The 23,803-nt window shown below is 39.0% G+C and overlaps 1 protein-coding gene across 3 annotated transcripts in view; it reads left to right on the forward strand.

Moving 5' to 3' along the window:
• The first annotated feature begins 236 nt into the window (after positions 1–236).
• The window catches only part of SYT14 (synaptotagmin 14), a 91,847-nt gene continuing 68,280 nt past the window's right edge, over positions 237–23,803 (forward strand). For all 3 annotated transcript variants that reach the window (XM_074897145.1, XM_074897147.1, XM_074897148.1), the window contains exons 1-2: positions 237–310; positions 11,519–11,566. In XM_074897145.1, the coding sequence (XP_074753246.1) occupies positions 298–310; positions 11,519–11,566 (61 nt within the window). In that variant the 5' untranslated portion in view covers positions 237–297. The remainder of the gene's footprint in view (positions 311–11,518; positions 11,567–23,803) is intronic.

The raw sequence follows: 23,803 nt of genomic DNA on the forward strand, positions 1-23,803 counted from the left end.
GGGGCGGGGCGGGGGCGTCTCCCTCCCGCGGGTGGGCGGCTGCGCGCGCGCCAGGCGGGCGAGACCCCACCGCTTCCAACGGCCGCCGCGCGAGCGCGGGCGGGAGCGCGCCCGCGCGCAGGGCGGCGGCGGCGGCGGCGGGGAGGAGTCACGCGCCCCGGCACGCTCCGCCGGCCCGGCCCGCCCCCCGCTTCCCTTCCCTCCCCGCCCCCGCCCGGCGCTCCCGTCTCGCAGCCGCGGCGCCTGCCAGCGCCTCTCCTGCGTGCGCTCCACTTGGTACGGCCCACCGCGGGGATCATGGCGATTGATGGTAAGTAGGCCAATAACGGGCTCCTCTCGCCCCGAATCGCTCCCCTCCCCCAGCCCCCTCCTCTCCCTCTCCTCCCCCGGGCACGGGGAGGGGGGCGGCCCCGGCAGGGGGGGGGAAGGAGGGCTCCCACCGTGGCGTGAGGGTGGGGGGCGCGCCCCGAAGCCGAGCGGCACCCCCGCCCGGCGGTGCCCGCAGCCGGGCTGAGGAGGGCGGCAGGGGGGCGCCTCCTCTCCCTCCCTCTCTCTCTCTCTCTCTCTCTCTCTCTCCCTCTTCCCCCCGGCCCGGCGGCGGGGGCTGCCACGGAGGGGCCGTTTCGTGCGTGGGGGAAAGGCGACTGTCGCTGCTCCCTCCTGCCGTCTCTGCGCCTCGGAGTCGGGCAGGGGCGAATAATCAGGGGAGCCGGCATCCTTCGTCTCCCTCCTCCGCCGCCTGTCCCAGGGATGCCGGGCGTGCGCCTGTGGGCGCCGCGGCGGGGAGCTGAGGAGGACGCAGCCATCCTCCCAGCTCCGTCAGCCGCCCTTGCTCTGGCGGGGAGGCGGGCGCGGGCGGCCGCCCCCGGGGCCGGCAGCTGCGGGGCCGGGGCTGGGGCTGGGCCGCCTCGGCTCGGCCGCCTCTGCCCGCCGCCGGCTCCGAGAGCGCTGGAGCGAGGGGGCGTCTCGGAACGACCCGCATCCCGGTTGTGAATGTCAGTCGCGGAACGTGCGCAGCCTTCTCCGTCCCCTCCGTCCCCCCCTCCCGCGGAGACTTTGCCAACTGCTTTAAAAGTAATCGTCCCTCCTGGCCCTGAAGTCTCTCCTGATTCCCCGGGCGAGGGAGGTTCCCTGCTCTCTGCCGGTTGCCCAGCTGCTGAGAGCTAACAGGCTGTATGGAAGCTTGTGTCCGCAGATCTTTCATCACTTAAAACCGACAACAACAAAGGAGTGAGATGTACTAGACACTTGTTGGGTTTGTTGGGAGATGGTCATCTTAAAACGCAGGGCTTCTGAGCTTTGTTTTGGAACCTTCCCTCTCGATTCCGAGAGAGTAATTTTACACCTCGTTTAAAATCCTTTAAGAATAAATCAATTCCAGAACTTTATTTCCAACAAAAGAAGGTCCTAAGGTATGCTGCTGCCTCGAACGTGGTGTTTCTTTCTGAAAGCATCTGTTGTTATAACTGACAGAATGAAGGAAAACAGTGAGGGGAGGGGGGGAAACCCAAACTGTTGGTGTTTCTTTCGCGTGTGGGATGCTTCTGTGCTGTCAGGTTCCTTGAATTAGTAATTCAGGCCTCTGTAAGGAGAAGTTGCACTGCGCAAGCAAAGCTGCGTGTTCACCCTGTCTTGGAAGCTGTGCACACCAGGAGTCTGAGCTGGCCAGCTTTAAGTTGACTAGGTTCTTTTCTGCTGAAAAGCCCTCTTCATATTATCAAGAAGATAGCAGAAATTTCTGCTGGGTCTGGACTTTTTACATCAAGCTTGGTAAAAAAAAAAAATAAAAAAATTATCAGTCCTTTGAAATCTGTTTCTGTTTTCATTTTAGGCTGCATTATCCCAGAAATCTGTGAGATTTTGTTAGATCTGAAAGTATTCACAAAATGTGAAATTCATGTTTAATATTTTCAGAGGATTTAGGGTATTACTACTTAAAAGTTAAACTCTTGAATGAATAAAGCAATCTAGCCTTTGGAAAGAATACAACACATCTTATGAGGGCCAGACTTTAGAAATAGCCCAACTGTCTTGTACACACTTGTGTGAAATTGCCAAAACAGGACTTAAGCTCTTGAGAAAATTGGGTGCCTAGTTTACAGTAAATGTGAGGCAGGATAAAAAAAAATCCAATCATGAAAGTGACTTGCTAGGTTTTGATTTAGTACTCTTCCCGAAGACAGAAAATGCAATGCATTTTTCTGCTGTCATCTGTAGCAGGCATGCAGCATCCTCTTTGTTTTCAACTGAATAGCTGATGACTGTAGATTTGCTAGTAACTGTTACAATTTTTATTCCTCATCTGGTGTTCTTTCTCTCCTGTTTGTGCAAAAGTACCTTGCCTTAACTGTACTGTCAGCAGTGTATAAAAATATGAGACTTTTATTTGGGTGAATACTAACTCTTGAAGTCAGGATCAAACCACAGGACTTCTAGTCTAAAATATCAAAATACAGAATTTACATTGTGTCCAAGTAAATTTGTAAATGCATTTAAGTAAACAGATAAAATACTTTGCTCAGTGTTAAAGAGACTGCAGTTGTCCAGATCTTTTTGATTTTATTTTGTGGTAAAGGCATGGGAAATAAACAAGACTATAAACTTCTGATTGAAGAATAAATATAAAATAGTTCAAAACACCTTCAAAGCAGGACATGTTAAGAGTGCACAGAATTTTGAAAGTTCAAATTAAAATAGGATTTGTTAGCTGCGATGAGTAAGTGCTTTTGGCTGTTCTTAAAAAATCTGTAAGTACTGTTTCTAGTGTCACTTTGTCAGCATACTGCTTTACACTGGTTCAAACACTAAAGCCCAAAGTTTTGGTAAAAGTGAGACTTGTTGTATCAAGTGACATAGAGAGCCAGGGAGCCATTTGCCATGGCCAATGGCCATTGTTACTTTGGTCGGTGACAATGCTTTGTTACTCTTATGTGTTATGATCACTGACAGACTTTTTTTCATGTGACCAAATTCAAAGCCCTGATTTAGTGATTGCAGAAACAATTACATCTTTTTCTTTAGAAAGTTAATTTCATGGTAAAACATGTTCTTTTTTATTTCTTTATAAAGACATCAGGTATATAGTTTGCATAGGTCAGGCGATCTCACATTTGTGAGGAAAGAGCAGAGGGCAATGTGACTGGAAAAGTTTTGGCTTAAATGAGATTAAAGAACTGTATTTACACTTCTTATTTCTTATTCCAAAACAAAATTAGTGCTAATATGAAGTAGGAGCTCTATTTTAAGATGCAAGGTTATTTATTGCTTAATATTTCCACTTTTTCGTAGGGAAAGGGTAAATTAATCTGATATAGAGAGTATCAGAATGGGGAGGATGGCAAATACGGTGGAGAGTAAGGCCAAACTGAAAGCAGTAGTAAATGCAGACTGGTAGGCAACCTGAGATTGAGATCCTCTCACCTACAGCTGCCCTGGTTTGGGATCTTGTGGCAGTTTGCTGGGATTGGGAGGAGGGGGAGTTGAAGAGTTAGTTCTGAGAATCCTTTAACATTGCCATGATAATGTTCCTCATGGCAGCATTGATTAAGAACTGGGAAGTAGTATTAAAGAGAACAATGAGCCTTACAAATAAAAGGAGTCTAATAGAGAAGAAAGAATTGCCGGATGTTGCTGTCATCTAGTTATTGCTAGAGTAATGAGGCTTATGAACATGGCTTCCCATATTTTCCCCCAATTCTACCACTGTAACACTTGCCCTTCCTGGTGCAGTATGCCAAGGTCCTTGTCATTTATCTAGGCTTTTGAATACCTTTCATTTTGTCCCTGCATTTCCTGAGTGTCTCTGAAGTGTCCTGAGCGCTCTGATGTTTCTGACAAGATTGTTCTCCCTCTCTGTCCTCATCTGCCAGCTGTTTGTCTGGGAGCAAGCAGCTGCAGCTGTGTGTGCTGTGCAGGGATTTATCAGCTGGTTGTCTGTACCCATGTTTGGTGGGGTCTGTGTTTGTGTTATGTTTTCTGATTTTTCATGAAACATATAATCCTGAAAATACTAAGTTCTTAAAACTTTCTGTCAATTTTTGCTTAAATTAGCCAGTGAATTTGTAAGCAATAGAAGGATGGGGCAGGAAACTAACTTTAATTATATAACCCCCATTTCCTTGGGAAACAAAGACAAAAATTACTGAACGGACCTACTTCTTGTTTATGCATATAAGACAGAGGATTTAGAACACTGCTTCATTCATACAGGTTGCATGAAAACTATGCCCAGCTGCAAAGTTCTAGAATCCAGAAAAGGAAACAAAAGAGCAATGAGCTGCATACAGTGCTTAGGTAGGAGCATCATATGTGTGTCTCTTAGGTTGAATCTGGCCTAGGGAACAGTTTTTATCTTGACTTCCAGGTTACCTGCGGTGTTCAGGTGTCACTGCAGTGTATACTATAAGGGCGTAAGATGACATAGAGATCCTCAAGTTAGCACTGACCTGAACTGGAGGTAGTGCTTCTCAATCCAAGCTGGTGCAGCCAGGGCAGGGATTGAGCAGCAGCAGCAGCAGTAGTATTAAATAAAGCATAAACATGAGAAGCTGTATTTTGTACTTGGGCCCACTTTTAAACATATTTGTTAAATGTGGGGTGGACCAAATCTCAGGGTATCAGATTTGATCAGCCACACAGAATCTGTTTAATGCTGTTTTATAATCATTCACTATCTTGTGGAAACTATTCTGTGACCTGGTATTAAATTTTTTATTGTCAATGTAAGGATGATTCCCTGCATTATTTGCTGATGACAGTAAAGCCTTGTGCCATGTGCAAAATTATCAATTTCCTGGTTGGATTTATGATACACCATCATCACTGTTGTGTTATGGATGTATTGATATAAAGTAAGCCATTACATCTCTTTCGCCTTTTAGGTAATACGGTGGGCTACCTTTTTTAAAAAAATAAATCTAGTCTCTAATGTTCTGCAGACTTTTTTTGACAAGCTCCCTGTGGGCTGAGATGAAACTATCATACTCGATATAAGAACAGTTGATGTGTTGAGAGTGAAATTCTTCTTGAATTCTGTTCATTTTTAATGCTTAGCACTTTCGTAAATTGGAACTCTTGGTGTTCAAGATGGGCATGCAGAAAAGCAAACACACAGTTGCTACCCGATAAAAAAATGTTGGCTTATATTACCGCCCATCAAAATGCAGGGGATCTATAAGAGAGGAAAGAGTCTTTCTGTTTTCTGGAAAACTTTCACCTGCTTTAACCATTAGGTCATATTTTTTCTTCACCTTATTCCCAGCCTGATTCAAGAGTAAGGAAAGAGAAGCATCTAGTCATTCTGGATAGAAATGAAGCTGAGATAATATTATTTTCATGATGGAGGGCCAAGGTCCCTGAGAACCTCTCTATGATATAGTCAGCTTAGAAAATCTGTGCTATCTCCATTTCTTTTTGTCTTCTGTACGTCCATGGAGATGCTCCCGTTTATGTCAGTGTGGGTGGGATCAGATGCAAAATTTGTTTGAGAAACAGAAATGGCTATGCTATTGTTGATTAATTGTCACTGATTGCTAATTTGTTGATCAGTGTAATTGGTTCTGTTGATTACAAATATAATTCAAAGTTAAATATTTTCCATGTGAAAAAAGTTTTAATGTTTGTTAATACTTTTATGGTCAGATAAAAATAAACAAAATATTCTTAAGTCAGGACAAGTAGATGACCTTAGGCTAAGAAATTACTTAATAGCAATCATTTTAAATGGTACTAGTAGAGAAGACAGTCTTTACAGTAGGAATTTGTATTATAAAACCAGAATGTTGATTTCTATCTCTTATTCTTGAAAACTTCTGGTCTTGAAGCTGCTCATTTAATCTGATATTTATTTCTCTTATTAGTGGGTTAGACAGTAAATATTTGTTCTTTATTCACCTGCTTACATCCACCATGTGTTGTTTTTGTCTTTTGTTTTTTGTTTTCAGGTCCAAGAGTCTTAGTCTGTTAAATCACTTCTCATAGGGAAACCATTTATGTTTTAACTATTTTTATTGATTTTTTTTCTTTTTTTTGCCTTTCTCTGTGACTTCTGTGCTTCTATTTTATTCTTTGAGGTGGTAGGACAGAGATGAGACCAGAACTGCACAAAATATACAAGATGTGGGCACATAATAAGTATATAAAAGAGCAAATATTTTTTTTTTTAAACTTGCTGTCTCTTTCCTAATAAATCCAAACATTATTTTCTTTTAGTTTGCTTTTTGTCTACTCCCAAGCATTCAACTTTAAACATTTCTTTTTTTGCATGTGCAATATCATTTGTGGATTAAAATTGTAAAAAGGATACTAAAGGAACGTAGAGGTGATTTTACACCGTGGGTGAGGATGGGCTAATGAGTATATATAAGCTTTTAAGGAAAAATACCATACTGATGCCAGCTGTAGAGTTGCTGTTCTGTGAAAGACTTTTCAGCTTTATTTTTCTTTACAGTTAGCTGTTTGTTCATCTAAACCCAGATTCTTCCTTAAATTCAGTTCATAGTATGAGGCAATTTTCCAAGGAGTGGATTTGTTGGTATATGTAAGCCAGAACACTTTAATTGTAGTTGTCTTTTAGAATAAATTTGTGGTATATTATATGAAATGGCTTAGCGTAAGAATGGGTTCCTGAAGTATCTTGTATTCATAGTGAAAGCATTAGTATTTCCGCATGCTTCAGACATGTTAACATTGTGTTAGGCTTTATCACTTGTCTCTCATTTTATGTGTCTGCACTGTAACACCTCTATCTCATGCATCTGCTGCACAGCACTGTTTCTTTCTCATTTGATGATCCTGCGTGCTCAAGGCAGGTGGGAAGCCTCACCTGTGATCTGTAGATTGACTATGACTGTCTCTGACGTGGGGTCACAAAACAGGAGTGAAGGAACTCTGCTGAAATGCATGTCCGTTGCCATTACTGTCTGTGAGCAGCAGCTGCTACTCTTGTCCTTTGACAAGGTGGGCTCTCAAGGGCTGTAATGAATGCTGTGCCCCTCGCCCTGTTCGTGCTACTCAATCTGCATGGTATTGTCATTCTGCACTGGAATTCTGTGGATTTGTCAAGGGAAAAAATAGTTGCCTAGTGTTGAATAAAATGTTAAATGAATGTTTGTTGAATGTAGTCCAAACTTACGAAAATGCTAATTAAAATACAGCAGGTAAGTAATTTATCATATAAAAAGTATGTCCCAAAACTTACACCCGATGACAAAGACTTCTGTGATAACAGTGTAATGGTCTGTTGCAGCTACTAACATGGATTTGTTGCTGATCTGAAGAATAATGTATTTTATACGCAGAGCCTAAGTTGTACCACAGTATTGATACTGAAACTGAGATCATGGGATGTGTTCGTTGAAGGGATGGAATGCACCCTCTCTGAGTTTGTGGGTGATACCAGATAGGGGAGCAGTTAATAAACTGGAGGGAAGGGCTGCTATCTGGCGGGTGCTCAGCAAGCTGAAGGAATATGGACTGAAGGGAGCCACATGAACTGCAACAAGGACAAATGTAAAGTACAGTCCTGTGCAGCTTTACAAGCTGTGGACAGAGTGGCCAAGAGCAACTCTGCAAAAAAGAACCTGAGGGTCCTGGTAGACCAGCCATGTGCCTCTGTCGTGTATCCAGCTGTGTTAACCCAGTATGAGTGAGACTGACAAGCTAGAGAGGGTCCAGCAAAGTGCCGCTAAGCTGGTGGGGGACTGGAGTACATGGCACATGAAGAGAGGCTTAGGAAATGTGTTTTGTGTAGTCTGGGGAAACCTGAAAGGGGGCTCTTATAGCAAATGGCTGCAGTATAAGGGGGTCTAAGAAATGGGGATGAGTTCTTCAGGTGTACAGTGAAAGGTCGTGAGGCAATGGGTGTGAGCTACATCAAGGGATATCCTGACTGGCTATAAGGAAGAAGTGCTCACAGCGAGAGGGGTGACACCTTCCCTAATTTCCCCTAGGAACCAGTGGTGCCTGAAGAGGTCATGAAATCTTGGTCCTTGCAGAACTTGGTTGTTGAGGCCCAGAGGAACCTCCTGTAAAGGTGATCCTGCTCTGAAGTCTCTCAGAGCGCCAGAGGTCATTCCCTAACCTAAATCATCCTATGATAATGCCTGTGTTAAATTTCCTTGCCAGTTATTTTCAGCACCTAGTAGTGGAGTTTCAGCTAAAGTCCAAACATAGTAGAACTTTGAGTTTTGAGTTGTACTAATTTTAGAAAGACATAAAATTTTACAATTCAATCAATACAAAATTCAGGTGGTGCTTTTATCTTCTTTGATGCACAACTTTTCATCTTTGTGGTGTAACTGTCACCTTGGCATATAGAGACTTGGTATACAAAATCTCTGTCTTAAATCGAGAAAAATTAAACAGCAGGTGTTTCAGCTGACTCTGTAAAACATCTCGCTATTCTGTTTGTGCTAAGTGTTTGAATGATTTAGATTTTAGGGCCACTAGGTGGTCCTTTTACTCAAGAAAAATCAAATGTTTTGTTGAATATGTAATTCTGAAATGGCTTAATCTTTCATTATTTCTCATTTTACTTCCACTGTCTGAAATTATGAAAAGCTTTATGTCCCCAGGTGGGTTTTTTGTATTCTCAGATTACATATTGGACAAAGTATTATGTGGTTTTATATGCAAACTCACTTAAAAGTTTAAGCTGTTAAATAGGAGATCATGTTCATAGTCAGGATGCAGTAGAATTAATAAATTTGTATCTAAATCAAACTTAATTTTTAATTAATTACAAAAGTACGGTGAACTACCACTATATGAGAATCAATTACCATAAAGTAACATTTAAAGGCTAAAATTTAAGAGGGTCATACCACAGAACCTTTGGGATTTGTGGACTAACTGACACAAAACCACTCTTTTCAGACTGAAATATTAAATTAGCAGTTGACATCTTGCTGTCATGCAAAATGTTTTAATATTTTCAGTTTAGTTTCTTTTAATGACTAGGTTATTCAAAGCCGAAAGACTTCTTGGGAGTTGTAAAGACAGAAAAACTTGTGTTCATTTGTTAATCTGTGAGTTAAAAGCAAGGTTTCCATAGTGTATTGTTTCCACAGTTTTGAAGAGCACTGGGGAAAAAAGAATCTGGCCAGATCACTTGAGAATAATCGGTGGTTAATAAATTGGTTAATTTAAAATTTAAAAGATACTTTCTTCAACTTTATTTTCAAAACATGTAGGTCACTTGATGTATTTGTATTTGACAGTTGTTTTCCATCCAAATGCAGTTTGGAAAAAGAGTAATAGATTAATCATCTATTTAATAAGAAATAGCATTTGGCATTTTCTAACAAAATAAAAAGGGAAAAATGACAATCCTGAACTGTTGTTAAATTGTATAAATTCATTATGTAGCCTTGTGGTCAATAAAAAGTAACATGAGAATTAATGCAAAGGCTTTATTTAGTGGAACACCATCATATTTTAACGTCTAAATGATTGGAAAAAAGATACCTTTCCGTGGAAAACAATAGGTAGCAATGGAAATTCCAAACCTAGTTAGTTAGCATCTAATGCTACTCACTGTTCTCTCAGTCATTTCTAGGTGAATCTTTATTTTTAACCAAATGTCCAGCATCTGTGTAATGAAAAAAAAAAATCTTTTTTCTATTAATTATTATTCTTTCATTGATGCTGCTTTTGGTTTCTTTTTTGTAGCATGACGATGACTGCAGTGACTTTAAAGAAGATTATAATCTTCTCCCACTGTTTGTTTTTTTTTAAGGCACCTTGTTGTCCTAAAACCAGATTTTTTTTTTTACTTAGGTTTTTTTTTGTGTTTTCCTTCCAAAATGTTTTCTGAATGAAAAATGTATTGTCCAACTTCTAGAACACACTGAAAAGAGGCAGTTGTTATACTGCTGTTCTAACTGGGTTTTGTAAGTGTGATGACTGTACAAAACTGATGGGATCCTCAGACTCATTGATCCTTTATTTCCTATTCAGGAGTATTTTTGAGGCCTGTATTTCATATGACTGAAAAAAAAAAAAGTATGTTGACAAAAAATGAGGATTCTTTTTAACTTCATACCTCACAGACATTTGCTTTTAGAAGTTACATTTTATTCCATGTATCTGATCCTTTTTATCCTTTTTCCCTCTAATACCTGTATTTCCTACAGTTATTTCTTTAAAATGTAAATTTAACTACAAATACAGGTATCTTCTTAAAACATTTATAACACCATCTGTTAGTGTTATCAATTATGAGTTTTAAATATGAGCTGATACTATAATATCCTTTATTATAAGGCATAATTCCTTTCTTATGGAATGAAGTAGAGTAATAAGTGCTATATAATGTATTTCCACATTTTTGAGATGGAAAGAGTTTTGTTATCTAAATCTTGTTTTAGTGTATTGTGAAGTGTTTGGAGCCCAGAAGTGAATAATGCATATGGAATAGATGTTTTGTGAGTTTTTGCAACTATTTTGTAGTTTCATGAGATATGGGTATGAAAATGCAGGCAGTTCCTTTCTGCTTCTGTATTAATATAAATGCAGTCTTCTGTTGTCAGTGGAAAAAGGCTTAGCAGGTGTTAGGGTATGGTTAAGATAGGCCATAGCTTGGTGTGGCTTGGAATTTCAAGGTTTGACCACGGGGCATATCATTCCAAAGTATATTAATTTAAAGGATAAGAGGATCATGAATACTGTAAACATATTAATGATAAAATAATCATAATTAAAAAAACCCTCTTCCAATAATTTCTAGACACCATGAAAAGAATCTCTTCAACAGTTTGTCTGCTCCTCCTTCTATAAGGCTTAGCAATAGCTTGTTTCGTGTCCCACCCCTGTATCACAGCTTCCTCTTTCAATATGGTTGACTAAATGTATTTTGTTTCCTTTGTGGATTTCTTCGCTGTCTTCACTAGGTATATAATATGTTGGTGTTTTATTTACTAGCTGTAATTCTAACATTAAAATGTTTTTTGTTAATCTGTAAACTAAAGCTTAATATTTCTAGAAACAAATTTTATTATTCTCATATAAATGTCTCAGATGCTATTCAGCCTTTTTTTAATTAAAAAAAAAAAATCTCTTAAGGAGAAATTCCAGGTAAACCCAGCCTTTAGTAACAGGCTTTCTCTTTTTTTTTACCATGGAAGATAATCATAACATTATTTTGGCATTTCATTGTTACAAATATTGATATTTTGAGAACTTTTCTTTAGACAGTAATTCCCTCAGAACAGGAAATTATGTTTTATATGTGGGAAAGATTAGTATGGCTTCAGTTAATTTGCTTGTGTTTGTAGTTTTATCTGTGTAAATTCCATGTAAAACTCTTCAAACTGCACTGTCATTAGCAATATTAAGCCAAAGGAACATTTGTTTTCTCCAAAGGATGTCATGTATAAATTGAAAACTTGTTAAATCAATCTTGCATTTTTATTAAATGACATGGTTTTACAGCTTTTTCTTTTACACTGTTTATAAGCCTTATTAAAAAGACAAATACGTTTTATTTGCTACTGTTTTCTAACAATTTATTTCCACATAGGTGGAGAACGAACTTGTGGTGTACATGAGTTAATCTGCATTAGGAAAGGTAAGCAATGATTTGTGAAAGTGAACTTCTTAGTTTGTGAATAGTACTGGTGAGAAATCTGCTACCTCAGGTTACAATCTTACATTTTCTGGACCTTAGTGTTGCATCTTTTTGTTGCAAAATCTTTTGATGCTGACACTGTCAATGAAAAAAGTAAAATAAATATACATGTGAAATTCCAAAATGAAATTTATTTTTTTGCAAGAAGGAAACATGTGCTCTTCCAATATTCACTGCCTTACGTGGAAGTTGTTAATGTTGTTCAGCTGTGATAGAAAACCACAAAAACTTTGATCTTTGCCTTGTCCAGATATTTGTAGAATGATTTGATCTTTAGTAGTAATAGAAAGTTGTGAGGGTATTTTAAACAACTGATGTAATGGACTGGCAATCTCTGCATGTGTTTTAAGTTGAATCCTAATGACTCAAGCTTCTTTGAAAACTCCTGTATCAGTAATAAAATCAGTAATTGACAGATCATGGAACAAACCTGTGCTTAAGAGAGGACTTTTATAGGTTTAAAGCTGAGCTACAGTGACTGAAATTGGAGTTTGACAGAACAGCTCAGCTGATATAATGACTACATACGTTTCTGTTTTCTGTCCCTTTTGCCAGTCCTATGTTCCTTTCTGTGGCACTGCTGTTGAATCTCTGTGTTCTGATCTGAAAGCTAATGTTAAAAAAAATAGTTTCTTCAGGGATTAGTTCCTTGAATTGACTCACTGTTAGGTCAGAAGAGTCTCAGTGCTTTCAAAAGGATATGTGGTGGGAGGAGGGCTGCAAGACTCCTTTGACAGCAGCTGTTAGACTGGTTCAGTAGTATTGTCCAGCCACATACTTAGTAGGAAGAAATTTTTTTTGGCCTCTGAGTAGAGCTTAGTTTCCATTGCATTCACTTAAAGGTTTTAGGAAAATCAGTTTGTTTTTTTTTTTTAAACGTGTACTTAGTATCTCTTAACTTCAGAATTAGGTCTATCAGTTAACGTGAAAAATAGTTTTATGGTCACAAGGCATCTTTTCCAAATATTTATTAAAAGAATAATTAAGTGTTGTGTGTGGTTTGACAGTATTATAATTAAAAACAATTTTCTGCTTTTTAAACTGTGAATCATTTCATTCTTGCTTTTTTTTTTATTACTACTTTTTCATTTTGGAGGGGATGTTACTTTTTTATGTTTCGGTGTTGGGGTTTTTTGTTTTTGAAAAAACTTCTTTATTGCTGTCTATTTTTTTCTGTCAATGGATAAATTGGTACACATAGTGTTCTGTATTCCTTCTGTAATAGGCTCTGTTTTTCTTTCTGAATTATGAAACTCATTGGAAGTTCAGAAGCCTACTGATAAAGTTGCAAAATCTATTAATTTTGCGAATCCCTATTTATTTCAGGGTATTGTAGTGATTTTTAAGTAAAACAATTTTTCTGCGTTCTTGGAGGCAGTGCTGTATGGTTTTTAATGTTATCACTGGGAAACTAAATTGAAAAGGTGCTTTTTTTTAAGGTTCTATGTTATGTTTGAACCTTAGATTCTAAGCTTTGTTTGTCATTGATATGATATTATAAACTTTTTTTAAATAACAGTTGCATGGAACCCGTGTTTTAGCATTGATGGTTATAAATTAGCCTACAGGTAAGTGTGATTAAAAGAGAAGTATCCTCTTAGTGCCATTTATACCCGCAATATGTTGGATTCCCTTTTTCCTCATATGAGTTCCATGTTTATTCTAACCTTGTGTGCCCCTGTGCCCAGCCATGTTGCTGACAAACTTCTCCTTGTAGTGTGTGGAGTGGGTGCTTTCTTTTCTGTCCTCTCTCCCTACTTGAGGTGTACATATAAGGCAGAAGGTGCTTGCCATCGTACTACAAATCTTCCAGTCGTGTAGTGTTTTGGCCTCTGAGACTTTACATCATCTGACATGCATTCAAGCTGATTTTATTGTCTGACCAATGGCCAGGCTCCTACGAATTACTTTCTTTGCTAGTTGACTAGGCCTGCTTGTTTGCCAGGATCAGAGTGCATGGTCAAGATCCATACTGACCTCCTCAGAATAGGAAGGGCTTTCCAAGCTGACAATTCCTGGCTGCCAGCAGTTGAGCTGGTCAAATCAGCTCTGTCCTTAATACCATTGGGTGCTCATTCCAAGCTTATACAGGATTGATTTAAAAAGTTTTGTGGCACAGAGATCTTCCTCTTCACCATCTCTTGGCTGTACCATGAAAGCCAAGCCTTTTTTGGTCTGTGAGCTCACTGTGGAAGTTTGGTGGACAAATTAAGTATTGAGATTGGCACATGGATAACTCCCTCTAGTCTTGTCTGGTGCTAGGTAGGTTTGCACTGTCCCACTCTCCTTTTTCACTGGTGGCCCTGTGGCTGTGGCACCTGGATAGTACACCCCACCTCCTAGCATTCATTCACTTATTTTCATCAAATGCTGACTGTGAGGCTTTGAGAACTGGTACAGTGTTTGACAAAATGGTTCTGCATTTGCTATTGTCCTGAAAGCCTCTGATGCTTCCGGCCATGTGACTGTAGGTAGAGTGCCCGTGTGGAACCTCTGAAAGAAAGATTAGTAGTAAGTAGCCAGCATAAGTAAGTAGAGTTCTTAGAGATGTTCAGTGTACATTTGTACTTTGCTTGTCTGTCCATCTTTCTCATAGTCCTTCCAGGTACGTTGTTGAGAAGCAACTGATAAATGGCGACGTTCCATTGTATTTGTCCTGTACTGAATAAGGAAAAGGGAAAAGCAAGTAAGCAAGCATGTGTCTTCCATGAATAATGCAAAGGAAAACTTTCCGGTTTCAAGTGATGGAGTGTAATTAGAATTTACACGGGGATTATACGACTTGAACACCTGTTGCTGGTGATTAATTTTTCTTTCTGGCTAGCGAAGCAACACATGCCTAAATTGTTTTTTCTTGCCTGTCTTTTCATTTTTGCTAGGAAGAAAGGAACCTTAGGGTATCAGATGATGAAATGTGGAAAGAGACCAGGAACATCTGCAAGGTAGGGAAGACAGGGTAGAGTGTCTTTGTGTTAGAACCAGGGGGAAGGCCAACAGGGTAGATATTGTAGTAGGAGTCTACTGTAGGCCACCCATCCAGGACAGAGGTTGGTGAAATATTCAGTAGGCATTTAGGAGAAATCTCACGATCGCTTGCACTTGTGGGAGACTTTAACTTCCCAGACATCTGCTGGAAATACAACACAGCAGAGTGGGACCAGTCCCGGAGGTTCCTGGAATGTGTGGGAGAGAACTTCCTGACACAGCTGGTGAGAGAACCAACCAGAGAAGGTGCCCTGCTGGATCTCCTCTTTGTGAACAGAGGACTGGTGGATGATGTGGTGGTTGGAGGACAACTAGGGCACAGCGATTATGAAATAAGTGTTCTCTATTCTTAGAGAGGCCAGGAGAGGGCTAAGCAGAACCGACATCCTGGACTTCAAAAGGGCTGACTTTGTCTTGTTTAAGCACCTGCTTGAAAGGGTCCCTTGGGAGACAATCCTGAAGGGTATAGGGGTCCAGTAAGGCTGGGCACTCTTTAAGAAGGAAGTGTTAATGTCTCAGGAGCAGGTGGTCCCCAGGTGCTGTAAGAGAAGCCAGCACAGAGAAGACCACCCTGGCTGAACAGGGAGGTTTGGCTGGAACTCAGGGAATAAAGCAGAGTTTACAGCCTTTGGAAGAAGGGGCTAGCCACTCACAATGATCACAAAGATGCTGTGAGGCTATGCAGGGCAGAAATCAGGAGGCCTAAAGTCCAGCTGGAAATTAATCTGGCTTCAGCAATTGAGGACAAGAAATGTTTCTTTAAGTATGTCAGTAGCAAAAGAAAGACCAGGGAGAGCCTGCATCCCCTGCTAGACGCAGGAAGAAACATGGTAACAAGTGTTGAGGAGAAGGCTGAGGTGCTTAATGCCTTCTTTGCCTCAGTCTTTAATACCAAGACTAGCTGTACTGAGGGAATCCAGCCTCCTCAGCCAGAAGGCAGAGACTGGGAGAAGGACCCCCCGCAATCCAGGAGAAGATAGTCAGTGACCTACTCTATCATACAGACACACACAAGTCTGTGGGACCAAATGGGATACACCTGAGGGTGCTGAAGGAGCTGGCTGGGGTACTCGCCAAGCTGTTTTCCATCATTTACCAGCAGTCCTGGCTGACTGGGGAGGTCCTGACAGGTTGGAAATCAGCCAATGTGACGCCCATCTATAAGAAGGGTTGGAAGGATAATCCGGGAAATTACAGGCCTGTCAGCTTGACTTTGGTGCATGGGAAGCTGATGGAGCAGCTCATCCTGAGTACCATCACACAACACGTGCGGGACAACCAGATGCTCAGGCCCAGTCAGCTCGGGTTTATGAAAGACAGGTCCTGCCTGACAAACCTGATCTCCTTCTACGACAGGATGACCTGCTTAGTGGATGAGGGAAATGGTGTGGATGTTGTTTACCTTGACTTTAGTAAGGCCTTTGGTACTCTTTCCCACGGCATTTTGCGGCGAAATTGGCTGCTTGAGGCTTGGATGATCGCATGCTCTGCTGGGTAAAAAACTGGTTGGACGACCGGGCCCAAAGAGTTGTGGTGAACGGAGTTAAATCCAGTCGGTGGCCGGTCTCGAGTGGTGTCCCCCAGGGCTCGGTTTTGGGGCCACTCCTGTTTAACATCTTTATTGATGAGCTGGATGAGGGGATTGAGTGCACCCTCAGTCAGTTTGCAGATGACACCCAGTTGGGTGGGAGTGTTGATCTGCTCGAGGGTAGGGAGGCTCTGCAGAGAGACCTGGACAGGCTGGAGCCATGGGCTGAGGCCAACTGGAGTAGTTTCTATAAGGCCAAGTGCCGGGGGCTGCCCTTGGGCCACAACAACCCCCAGCAGCGCTACAGGCTTGGGGAGGAGTGGCTGGAGAGCTGCCGGTCAGAGAGGGACCTGGGGGTGTTGATTGACAGCCGGCTGAACAGGAGCCAGCAGTGTGCCCAGGTGGCCAAGAAGGCCAATGGCATCCTGGCTTGTGTCAGCAAGGGCCAGCAGGGACAGGGAAGGGATCTGACCCCTGTACTTGGCACTGGTGAGGCCGCACCTCGATTCCTGTGTTCAGTTTTGGGCCCCTCACTACAAAAAGGACATTGAATGACTCGAGCGTGTCCAGAGAAGGGCAACGAAGCTGGTGCAGGGTCTGGAGCACAGGTCGTACGAGGAGCGGCTGAGGGAACTGGGGGTGTTTAGTCTGGAGAAGAGGAGGCTGAGGGGAGACCTCATCGCCCTCTACAGCTACCTGAAAGGAGGTTGCAGAGAGCTGGGGATGAGCCTCTTTAACCAAGTAAGGACAATAGGGAATGGCCTCAAGTTGCACCAGGGGAGTTTCGACTAGATATTAGGAAGCATTTCTTTACAGAACGGGTTGTTGGGCTGCCCAGGGAGGTGGTGGAGTCCCCATCCCTGGAGGTGTTTAAGAGTAGGGTCGACATAGTGCTTAGGGACATGGTGTAGTTGGGAACTGTCAGTGCTAGGTTAACGATTGGACTAGATGATCTTCAAGGTCCTTTCCAACCTAGATGATTCTGTTATGTGTGACCACACCATTTAGCTCGAATTATTTAATGAAAACTTCATATCTATATACGAAGGTGTAACTGTAAAAGCAAAACCAAAGGCTTAAAAAGGAAATGTCTGTTGTAAAAATATTCAGCTGTTACAATGAAAATAATTTGAAAGTTCACTTTTCATTTTTTTGAAGTTTGCAATTCTCAAATTAGCCAAAACCATGGAGGGTTTTTCTTCTTTACGTTCCAGATGTTCAGTTTTTTAGGTACTCTAGACTGCAGTACTGTGACTGCAAACAGCTGCATTTTCATTTAAAAGCATCATTAAAGCATCTGCAATGTTAACAATGCTTCCACTGAAATAAGTAAAACTAACTTGGTTTGTAGATTTATTTTTTGCTTTCTAAGACTCCAAGGTTTACAAGTACCAGTTACAATGCTTATTGAATATGTGCGATTATCTGAATTCTAGTATAGATATGATACCAATACAGTATCAGTACAGAACTCAGATTTGCTAACTAGAGGTGTAGCAATTGACTAGCACAGGGCCTGCTCCCATGTCACATAATATTGTTATAGCTTTATAGTTGCCCAAGATAGATTGTGGTGGGTCCACTTCTGGTCTGCGCAAGAAGGATTACAGTGCTTCTGTAGTGTTCTGGTTGTTCTGTTTCCTTTTAGTAGTTTCATACATTTTTGAGAAGAATATGCAAAGAGCTGGTTGGGAGTAAGAAGACTGATAGGCTTTTCTGGAAAGCCTTAGAAACTAATTTGTATGTATTTTTAAATAGAGGCTTCGTATAAATGCGTAAATACAGGGTATGTGTGTCCTGAAAATGTGCATATTTTGTGGATGTTATATAACATCTAATAGCTACAAAATTTTAAAAAGTCACTTTTCTAGCTATAGAAAAGAACTTTAAAGAAGTATGATCAGTTATTACAGAAGTTTGGTAATATAGCACTGAAACTTGTGACTCGTGTTTTAACACTACAAAGTGGTTGAGCTGTTTGTGTGGTTTTGTATTTACTCATTATTGAATTCTGAAAATAGGAAAAATATATTTTTGCTTTTGTTATAAATGAACTTCTTGTTTACTTCTGTTTAATGCAAATTTATTTTATGTACACACACATATTCAAATTCTTACTTCTGTTCTGACAATACAAATTGAAGACTTGGCTAAGGAAAGAAGAGTCCTGCTTAGTTTAGTTAGTAGTGACTGAGTCATTTCATTCAGTCACTTAACCACTCTTGACAGCAGAAGGTGCTAACTGTTTTTCTGAAATTATTCAGTTAAAGGTTTGCCTTTTTGCTGACTATTTTCCTAACATGCAGTTGTTTTTGAGAGAGTCATGAGAGTAACATTAAGTTGTTCATTTGGTTACTTACTACGGACATAAAAGAATTTAGGGAACTTGAGATCAGACTTCAGAAAATGTATTGTTTCTGTCTGTAGTGCACTGTAGCTAGGCTGCTAGTCTAACTTGGAATTGGCTGTTGTTGACTGTACTAATATTTTAATTAAGGCTGTTTTCAGGTTCTGTTGGTACAGGCAAGACAGACTTGTGATGAGTGTTTATGATATTGAGCTGTAACTGAAGAAAAACCCTCTAATATATTCTGATATGTAGAATATTCATTGTACAACATGGAAGTGACTTAAAGCAGAAAATGTATGGCCATATTGTTTTGTAGGTCTCACTTTTGTTCATTTGTGTGTTTTTGAAGTAATGCAAAGTGATACTTCTAACTCAGCAATGAATTTTGTATTTAATCCATGGAAATGTAAATATCTGAGTAAGGTCTGAGTGGCACAGATTTTTAAAATTATTTTTTAAATCTTTTTCTCTTTTGCAAGGTGTTCTTTCTATTGTTGTGGCAGTCTCCTAAACAAAGGAAATTATTCAGCAAGCTGCCTTTGTGACTAATAATGGAACTGAAGTGCTCTTTAATATGCAAAAGAAAGAAGTTGCAAAAAGGCAGTGTCTTTGGCTGACAATGAAAAATGTCACTTGTAATAATAATTTTGAAAAGATAAGGTATGAATTTTTGTCCTGTCAGAAGTATATTTTAAGTAGAACTATGTCCTCTTTACTGTTTTGGTCAGCTATCCTTATCCATTTGCATGTATCTCAATGTTAAGTTGCTGACTTCATTTAATTCAAATGGAAAAAAAAAATATTTGAGTTTCATTTTATAAGTAGAAACGTTATTTCATTGGAAGTCAACTGCATTTGATATTCCAGTTATGTTAGTTTTTATGATAGTCTAAGTAAGTGCTTCTGAAAAAGAAGCAAAATAATTTTTCCCCTTTCTCTTTCCTGTCATCAAGTTGGTGGAACTTCTTGTTCTCAGTCAAGAGAAAGGTGATACCACAGATGGTAGCAAATTTCTTTAAATTAGGTAACCTCACATTAATGTAAAACATTGAAATATATGTAGTTTTTACTCATTTAAGGGTTCAGATGTGGACAGTACAAAGTAAAGTGCATTTTCTCTTTTTACAGAGATAGGAAAAAAAGCTTAATTAAAAAGTATACAGAATTAAAACTAATACACATAAAATAGTAATTAATCTGTTCATAATTGTGCACAAGTTAATTTTAAATAGACAAATATTTTTTTTTTTTCCAGGCTAGAAGAAATTGTGTCCTTTATCCCATGAACACTATATTTAATACATCTGGGAGATACTGTAAAAGTATGGCCACATGTTAAAAAAATTAAAGTAATAATGTTAGAATTCAAAACACTGGAATATGTACTAAATTTTGCATTCTGTTGGAAGGCTAACCTGTATTTATATACATTTTGGACTAGAGAAAATTTTAATACGAAGTAAATATTTTTCTTGAAAATTATTGTCCATACAGTTACCAAAGTTATGTTTCTGTTTGTTGACCTGTGTTTGGAGTCTTCTGGAAAGCAGCAGCTACTGGGGTCACTTAACTCCAGCTATTGCAGTATCTTTTCTTCTGTAGCAAGTTTTGTCTGTAAGAACTCCGCTATATCCAAACCCTGGCATTTCTTTACTTAAAATGTTCATACAATCATTTTTGCTGCACAGTACTTTGCTATGTATCCTAGTTAGTCACTGTGCTGTTCAGAAATCTCTATCCTGGATTGTCTCACACTTCGTTGTTAATTGTAATGACTGATAGGAAAAACATGGTTTTAAACCATGACTTTTATTACGTAGATTTTTTTTTTTTTTTTAATCCTCAATAGTGGAGAGCTACTTTGCAGTAGCTATGAACTTTTGAACATCAAGTCTCTAGACCCCTGCAGATCTTTGCACTGCAAGGATTATTTGAGGCTGTCATTAAAAAATCTATGATCACTGCTATTCTTCTTACCCAGTGCATGGAGAATACAGTCGTGTAATATGCTGTGTAATTGCAACAGATTATTGGGATTTGGAGGTAATCAGAATGAGTCCATGATCTGTGTTTATTCCAAGTAGCAATGCGATGCTGTTTTTGCTGTTCCTTGTCAGAGATTTCTGTTGTGAGATACTGCTTAATAGGAGATGAATTCCATGCGAGAGAGAAAAGGCATTGAGGGACTGGTAAATCAGAAGGAGTGGTAGGCTGACAACTTCCTCAGCCCACAAGAATTTAGGAATTAAAAGATTTCTGTCAGAAGTTGAAATTTCCATCTTAGACTGTGGCTTCTGTTATGCCTGAATTCTTTCTTAGATCAGCGATATTTTGGAGCCCAGGGTCCTCTTTTTCATGTAATTAAATTTATCTCCAAAACACAGTTTCAGCATGGTATTTTAAAAGAAAGGAATCCTATAAATGCCAACCTGCAGAGGCAGTACTAGAGCTGCTACGTGTATTTTTGTGCGTTATGTATGTGATTAGTTAACTTGCTGAACCAAGCCCTTTTTAACACAAGCTATAATTTATGAAGTATATTGAACTGTTTGATGTAAATATTTAGTAATTTAATTGTTCATAATAAAATCAAATAAATTGAATTTTTTAATAAAAATGCGTTCTAGACTTTCTTCCTGTGTGAAGGAAGTCCTGTAATCTAGATGTTAAGACATAATTTTTCTTATTAGTCCTTGTAATTAGATGTTAAGAAAATGAGGGGAAAAAGAAGTTCTGATTTATCTCTGTAGCAGTGCACATTATCCCTTAGCCAGTGTGAAGTGATATAAACCAAATGGTGAAAAAAGTTGCTATTGTTCCTGGTAACTTTCCACTGGAATAAAAGTGACGGTGGGGTTAGACCAGTGTAGCTGTCTTGTTACAGTAATTCCAGTACATTTTTTCATGTAAACAAGCACATTTATTTTTCACTTGAAATTTATGTTTTTTATAAATTAACCTTTAAATGGCATCATGTATCACTTCAGATAATGTAAGTTTTCAGTTTTCCCCAGTATTACTTGGAAAGGTTTATAAACAGATTTTTAAAGGGTATTGTTATTCCAAATAGTTAAATAAGCCCTTTCACCCTGATTTCATTCTGTCAGTCTTTCAAAACTTCTGAAAGGTTCATGTTACTAAAAATTGTTAATAATTTTCTTGTTTAGGAAATGGTCTTTTGAGTTCTGCTTTGAAATTCAATTGTCATTTCAGGTTTATGTTAATTTAAAATTGCATGTCACTTGGTAATATGCTGGATATAGATTAAAGTGTTGAAATACAGGTGGCTCATGCTGCTTGTGCTTGTAATTTGTAGCAGAGAGTATGTAAACTTGCTGTATAACAGAGTGCAAGATGCAGGAGAAACAAACACATAGGAAGGAACATCATAAGACTAGCAGTATAACAGGTATTCAACATAATACGCTAACAAATGTAGCCCATAGTAGTGGGCTAAATTAAGGTGTCTGCTGCAGAAGAAAGACAAAATAACAAGTTTGAATTGATGGGGGCAGCATCTTTATGCAGAATAGTTTCAGTTGCCCATATGTAGCTAAAAAATTAAAAACATTAATAGATGAGATTTAATTGCATGCTTTAAATTGAGCTAAAACTTTTTCTGATGCTTGTTTTGGTAAAACATAAATAGGTCAATTCGTAGCGATGAATTACATAGTTTCAATGTTTTATGTAAGAGAAAGAAAAAAGATTAATACAAAATATAACAGGAAGCATAGGAAATAAGTTTGAAATTTTGTCTCTTGACATGCTTGATAAAATGTTTAGAGGGAATTCTGAGTTCATTGTAATTAATTTTTAGCAGAAACATCAGCTAGTCCATTTTTGTCATAAAGTTTCTTCTGTTTTTCATATGGGAAGGTATTCGAAGAATAATAAGAGCTGCCACATAGAGTTTATCTTGTTTGTAAAACAGGGCAGGTAGTCAAGAATTTAATATTTAAAGTGTTCTAATACAACACTGGATAAAATTTTGCCCCTTGTAGGTGTAGCATTTTGTGTAGGTAAACTAGATTCTATTTACTTGTGATGCTTCTTCAACTACTCTGGCAAGCAGGAAGATAATAATTCTGCTAAATTACTGTGAAATATTATGTATTGAGTTTACCCTGTCAAAGAAGAGCTGTTTAAAAAGTCTTAGGTAGCCTTCAAGTTCAAACACTTCTAGAGAAGAGACCATCCTATGTAAGTAGTCATAAAAGAAAAAGATATTTATGGATAAACTGACACATACAAAAGTACAGTTTTTATTCCTGTGGAGTAATCAGTCAGACCAAAGTATTTTACTTCTGAGCTGACTCTGAGGTACAGAGGGTTTTGTTTATTAGTTTTTTTCCATTATGATATGAGTTGTCAGTGAGAAATAAATATGTGCTGTTTGGAGATAAATAATTCAAGCATGGAGAAAAGGCAATCAAGGCATGAATCTTATTTTGTGGTTCAGTAACCTATTCAGCTTTCTGAAAATATGTTAATATCTTGTGCAAGTTGGAAAGTTGGTATGAAATGACAAGCGTCAGTGAATAGCACTTGGATAAAAATATTTCTGAGCTGGACAGCATAGGTTATTTTCATGTAATGTCAAGATGTAATGGTGTAAAAACTAGTAACTAAATAATTCTTCTTCAGGTCTAAATACAAAACAAGAGTGCTGTCTATTTAAAAGAATTTAAAAGGCTAAAATATCTTAGATCAAGTTGTAAAAAAAGAAAGGGATATAAATAAAAACAAGCTTACATTTTTCAGATGTTTTTGTGCTAGGATCTTAAAGGTAATTGAGGTTCTTTGGATCATACCCCTAATTTGTGCACAGAAGAGATAGTATCGCACTTGTAAATGAATAATTAAAACATCACCAAGATAACTATGTGGCTTTGTACATTACTAGCTAAGTGAACAGTGTGATGTGGAGTGTGAGAGTTCCAAAAATAATTGACTAGATATTAATATAATTGGTGGGTAGATACATATTAAAACATTGAATGCTTTTTAATATGTCTGAGGGCTTCTGTTGTTTTGGTGATATTTACTTAAAGATGCCATTATTTTCTGATGAGTTTGAAGCATCTTTTAGAAAATAAAAGTTGTTTAATAACAGGGAAGTTATTATTTGAGAAAGAGCTGCTAATTTGATAAGTAAGATGAAGAGATGGTAAGTTTCTGTGTTCTCATTGTAGTGATGATAACTAAAGAGAATTAAAATGATGTTAATGTAATACTTCTGTAATGACTATAACTTTCTATGTCATTTCCATAGTCGTCAATTCAGTTAGTCTTAATAACTTTGCAGTAAGAC

Source organism: Athene noctua, chromosome 1 (genome assembly GCF_965140245.1).
Source record: "Athene noctua chromosome 1, bAthNoc1.hap1.1, whole genome shotgun sequence".
In the NCBI taxonomy this organism is placed as follows: domain Eukaryota; kingdom Metazoa; phylum Chordata; class Aves; order Strigiformes; family Strigidae; genus Athene; species Athene noctua.